Consider the following 6,000-nt stretch of genomic DNA (forward strand, 5'->3'; position numbering starts at 1 on the left):
ATCCAGGGATTGTCTATGTCTCCTGCAATGCAGGTGGATTCTTTACCCACTGAGCCATCGGGAAGCCTTTGAACATATTTGTTCAAATACCAAAGAACTGATTTTTTTAATTTAATAAAGCCTTCTTTATGTACCACTTTTCCCCATTAAAAGATAATTACAGAAAAATGGGTGAAGATATGAATGGAGGGGAATTTTAAGGCAGAGATGATGAAACCTCTCTGAGTATAGTAAATGAGTATGGTAAATAGATAAAAGGCATGTCATAAGATCTTTCACATTTGTTAGAAGGTGGGTTGAAAATCTGACTCAAGGCTTTCTGGCAGCCAGAGCATAGAGTGAACACCCCTGGCTGTATACTCCACTGTCTGCATAATAAACCCCAAATCAACTCGGGGAAAACCCAATTCTAAGACTAAAACTAGAAAGTAGTATCTTCCACAGGTCCTTGTAAAAGGCACCTCTTAACTGACCACCACGTTTTATAGTACTGTTTCTTAAAAGGTACGCTAGTGAAGAAAGTTCAGTAAAACATTTCGGTGGTGGATCCCACACCATGCAGTCTAAACACACAGCTCAGAAAAAAAGAGCTGGCATTTGTTTTAAAAACCAGGAAAATTAATACTGTGGTAAGTTAAATGGGATCAAAAATCAGATACTTCTCAGATACAGCTAAGATAATGCTATTTTATTATTAACATCTATTGGCTTATAGCCTGTAGGTTAGGCCACGATGTCTATTATATAATGGTTTTAGGGTTCTAAAGCTAGATTCTCTTGAAAATCAACATCTCACAGATTAAATCACTAGCAATGACAGAATTAAGTATTAGAACACGACAAACCATAATTCCTAATACTACTATGCCATGCTCACCCCATGTCAAATAAATTCCAGTTTCTTTTTAAAGGGGAAAACAGTTATTAAAATCATTAGTTAAAACTGCCACTTTACTGACTGCCTAAGATCATAAAAGAGGATTTTCAACCACTAAGACATTCTGACACTGACAATATTTTATTCAACACTGTATTTACAACCCGTGGTAAAAATAATAAAATGGCAATTTTAGAGATGAAAAAGGCTTTTGAGACCACTTAGACAAATCTTGTTTTGAAAAGGGAGTAAAATAGGCTCAAGTAGGCTGAATGACTCGGGTTGACCATCAAACGTTCCATTTGCCTAACACCAACGAAATTAACTGCTCATTTTTATTCTATGAAGTAAATACATTTCGTTTACACAGCTACTGATCAACCAATACCTAGCCTCTGGTTTTTTACTGCAGTTTCATAGGTACCACATTCAACAAATATTGAATATTTATCTGTCAAGCTACAAAATGATTTTCCAACTTAGATCTTGCTGTAAAACAGAATCCTGTTAACTTGAAATAAACAGTAAAATAAAAACAAAATAATAAAACCCAGCACTAATACCTAAGCACTGGGAAAATAGTAATGTTTAACATTTAATAGACAAAATGGTCTAGAATTACTTTGAGACCAAAGCATCTATGTCGTCTCTACAATGTAAGTACAATCATAGCGAGACAGCTCTGAAATCAGGATTATAGACTATAACTTGCCAATTACAAACCCATGACAGAGAATCATAGGAAAGTATCAAACAAGAATGACACGTTTATTAAAGATGAAAACAACTTCTAAATTGACATTTGGTGGTGGCATTAAAGGCTTCCCTGGTGCCTCAGATGGTAAAGAATCTGCCTGCAATACAGCAGACCAGGGTTTGATCCCTGGATGGGGAAGATTCCCTGGAGAAGGGAATGGCTACCCACTCCAGTATTCTTGCCTTAAGAATTCCATGGACAGAGGAGCCTAGTGGGCTACAATCCATGGGGTCTACAAAGAGTTGGACACAACTGACTTGAAACATGTTTATGCTTTGTTTCTAGGGGTTGGGGGGAAAAGAAAAGCACAGGCAATACTTAACTTCTCTGCAAAGTACACTTGAATTTTTAAAAATTTTAAACTTATGTAGCTTCTGTAGAGACCCACATACAGTGCCAGTGGCTTGAAATCACCTCAGGGAGTCACTTCAGCTAAGTAACAGAAGACCCAAATTAAGGAAGGCACAATAAGGCTGGAGCTTTCTGTTTAGTGATTAATTCATTAGGCATCATGATCACTCGAAGCTGTGTCCTCGAAAACAGAAAGGCCAGCAGGAGCTGTGGACTGCCCCACCAACCACTCAGCCACAGCACAGGAGACAAGCAGAGATGTGGGACCCCCCTCCCACTGCCCCCCACCCCTGAAAATGACTGTGGACGCTAGGCCGTGCCGTAGCCAAAGGCAACACCACGTGCTCTGGTTCTCTTATGCCTCAGCCTAAATGTGTCCTTTAAAAAGCAATTCAGTTATACTAAACATACCCATGTTGACAAACTTTCTTTCTACCCCCAAAATACTGGCAATTACTCACCTACCATGTGAAACATATAAACTGTCTATTTTTCAAAATCACCAAATGCTCTTGTAAGGCACATTCATACTTTCAGAAAAGGCCAAATATAATTGGGAATGCTTACTTGAGATACTATTAATGACAAGTCCTTGCAAGCTAGGATTTTATGAGCTGTCAGGTCACATACATCACTTTTTTTCCCCTGCTGCTTTCAGAGGCTCTAGGGATCTGAATGTTTACAACAAAATATAAAGAGAAGTAATACTTGTCTTTAGTCACAGCACTTTTCATATCAAATGGGGCAATCACAAAACAGTGAGATCTTAGAATGAAAGATGTCCTTCACAATCAGTTAATTTGATTTACAGAAAACGATTTAGCAGCCTTAACTAAAACTCTGAGGCAGTCAGGATATTTGTCAATTTCTTTATGGTACAATTTCAAACAGCATATAAAGAAGCACATTCAAAACGTCTCTTTATTCTTTGGGGGTCTTCAATTAGACAAGTAAAACGAGGCAAGCATTTCCATTTCTAAAGTTCAGCAAATTGACTTAACAGCACAGTGAAGACTTAAAAATCTGCAAATTAGTAACAGTCAAACATAAGGCTTCTTCAGATGATTACATAGAGGCAACGTGATAACCAGAGTTCCCCTATAATTAAGCCAAGTAAGCCCCACGGTAACATTTTCGACCTCTTTAAAAGAGCACCCAAATCCTGCTGGGGCATGCAATGGCACTCCTTGGATAGCATCAGGTGGGAAACATGGAGAAAAGAGCTTAGAGTTGACAATCTGAGAAAGAGCAGCCAGTCTGAGGACCCATAAACATTCTACTCAAAATGTTAAATAGATTTAACAGAAAACTGACTCAGTCATTTAAATTTAAATGGTATATAGAGAAGGGGGGGCGGTCCTTGTATTGGGTTGTTTACTGTTTGGTATATTTTGACTGTAAAGTACAACATTTATACTAAGACACAAATTTCACAAAATGAAAAAAAAAAAAAAAGCCTCTCTCCAATTAAGTCTACCATTTCTTAAGTCTACCATTAAGTCTTAAAAAGTTTGCCAACCTCCCCCCCCAAAAAAAAGAAGCTTGCCCCTTTCCTAGTTATAAGGAACAAAATGTCCTTCCTCATTCTCTTTCAAACTTTCAGGGAAGGCATGCATTTAAAAACGCATTTAAAGATTTTTTTCCATCATTCCAAGCTCTGAGAGACTTGGAGAGGAAAAGAAAAAAGAAAAAAATGAGCAGGAAGTGAAAGTGACAAGAAAATGGTAACGACATCACTTGCCGCTTTTCTTTTACTGAGCACAACTCAAAGGGGAAAAAAACACATCTTTTTCTCGTTAACAATATGAAACTGATTTATGAGGTGGGGAAGGAACTCAAACTCAAACCACGCGCTCCCCAACCGCACACACCTGGAAGGCTCGATTTAAAAAGTCTGTCTTTCCTCATCAGGCTCGGAGTTAGGGCACCTGAGCTCCTGTCCGGCTCCGCCGCAACCCCAGTTACTACCAAAACTGTCCCCCCGTCTTCCTTGCCTCTTTGAGGGCACATCATCTCCCCCTCCTCCTCCGAGCGACGCTTCCACACAGACCACATACAAGTGTCAGGCCATTTGTTACTCACCAGCGCACACTCATGATTCACCCGTCTCTCGAGTCTCGGAACAAAACGCGAGTTTTTCTTCCCTCTTCGAAAGGGAGGTGCTGGCGGTTTCCAGGACGGGCATTTGGCTTTCCCACCACAGCGCTCACTCGGGGCAGCACTCCAGCCGCCCTACCGTTCCCTTAGCCCCCTTCGGCACCGATGATCGGGCCGCCAGCAGAACGGCTCTGAAAACTTACTTCAGACAGCGGTCTGGACGCGGACACACTGCCTCCCGGGGTATCTGTGCCGCCCCCACGCCGCAGCCCCACGGCGCCTGCACCCCAACTTCACCGAGGTCATGCGCCGGCGCACGTCCCCGCCGCCCGGGCTTTCCCTTCCCCGGCTCCGGGGGTGACTCCGATTGCGGACACCCGGCCCGCGGCCGCAGCCCGGGCGACCACTTGCCGGCTCGAAGCCGGGCGGACGGGCCAGCAAAACGCAGGGCACGTCCCTCCGCTGGGCTTTCGCGCCCGCCGAAGTTGCCCCACGCAAAGTTTTCCGGTCGCCTCCCTCGCCCCGGGCTCGGGCTTACCTGGGGCATCGGCGGCCGCGGAGGCGCCCGGCCTTGGGTTCGGGGGGTCGGCAGCAGCCGCGCGCGCCAGGGCCAGGGGCCCCTCCGGAGCATCATCCCGCCGGGCGCGGCGCTCCCGCTCCAGTCAACCGGCCATCGTCGGCGCCTCGCCGCGGGGAGCCGGCGTTCTCCGTGGGCGCAGCCTCGCCGGGCCCCCGCCTCCTGGCGCCGCGCGGCGCGGGGAGGGCTGACGGGAGGGTGTGTCCGTCTCCCCTCCGCTCGTCTTCGCGCGCACCCCGGCGCGAGGCTGTTTTCTCTCCTCCGACCAAAATTTGAACAGCCGGTGAGCGCGGGAGGGCGGGGTGGAAATAAAGCGCCAGGGAGCCGCCCTCCGCATCTCGGGTTTCGAGGGGCAGCGCGGATGCTGCGCCGGCCTCCTTGCCGCGGAAGCCCTTTCCGGAATGAAGGCGGCCGGCCCCCGTGTACCTTGCCGGCTGATTTCAAAACTCGCGAGTAAATCTGGGTCCTCGGTGCCCTAGGGGCCGTCTGCTCCATTCCAGCCCGCCGGGAGGGGAGGCATGGGGCGAGCGGAGAAGAGCCACGGGCATCTGGGGAGAGGCGGGGGCTCTCTGGAAGTTTCCCTCCTGGACTGAGCAGAGAGGAGGGAGAGAGCAGGTCCACCGAGCCGCCACCTCTCAGCTGGCTTAAGCCGTTGGGCTGTGGTCGTCTCAGGCCCCAGAGGTTTGTGGTTCACTAAAATGGTGACCCACCCAGGGCTCTTTGGGACAGTCTTTCCCACAGCCGAAGTGGCTTCTTCTTTGAAGCACCGGTTTAACTGAAGGAGGTGAAAGTTCTTAGTCTTCCCAGTGATTGGGAGATCTCAGTGTTTGACTTGGAGACATTTTGTTTGTAAAAACCACAAACCGTCTAAAAGAAGCCTAGCCCAACTTTCACATAGCGTCCTTACCACGGAGTTGCTAGACAAAACGCAGGATGCCCAGTTAAATATGATCCTCAGATAAACAACATAATTATTTTTAGTATAGTGAGATTCGCTCAGTGGTGTCCAACTCTTTGCGACCCCCTGGACTATACAGTCCATGGAATCCTCCAGGCCAGTATACTGGAGTGGGTAGCCTTTCCCTTCTCCAGGGGCTCTTCCCAACCCAAGGATCGAACCCAAGTCTCCGGCTTTGCAGGCGGATTCTTTACCTACCGAGCCACAAGGGAAGCCCAGGAATACTGGAGTGGGTAGTCTATCCCTTCCCCAGCGGATCTTCCCGACCCAGGAATCAAATCCAGGTTTCCTGCATTGCAGGGGGATTCTTTACCAATTGAGCTATCAGGGAAGCCCTTTTTTTTTAGTATAAGTATGGCCCAAATATTGCATGGGTCACACAT

The 6,000-nt window shown here is 46.4% G+C and overlaps 1 protein-coding gene across 2 annotated transcripts in view; it reads right to left on the bottom strand.

Moving 5' to 3' along the window:
* Nucleotides 1-4,949, bottom strand: part of MCUB (mitochondrial calcium uniporter dominant negative subunit beta) — a 98,441-nt gene extending 93,492 nt beyond the window's left edge. Inside the window, exon 1 of one of the 2 annotated variants that reach the window (XM_065907492.1) lies at nt 4,621-4,949. In XM_065907492.1, coding sequence (XP_065763564.1) covers nt 4,621-4,716 — 96 coding nt within the window. In that variant the 5' untranslated portion in view covers nt 4,717-4,949. The remainder of the gene's footprint in view (nt 1-4,620) is intronic. The other variant, XM_065907493.1, reaches the window with a different exon arrangement.
* Between the last annotated feature and the right edge of the window lie 1,051 nt (nt 4,950-6,000).

Source organism: Muntiacus reevesi, chromosome 16 (assembly GCF_963930625.1).
Source record: "Muntiacus reevesi chromosome 16, mMunRee1.1, whole genome shotgun sequence".
NCBI lineage: Eukaryota > Metazoa > Chordata > Mammalia > Artiodactyla > Cervidae > Muntiacus > Muntiacus reevesi.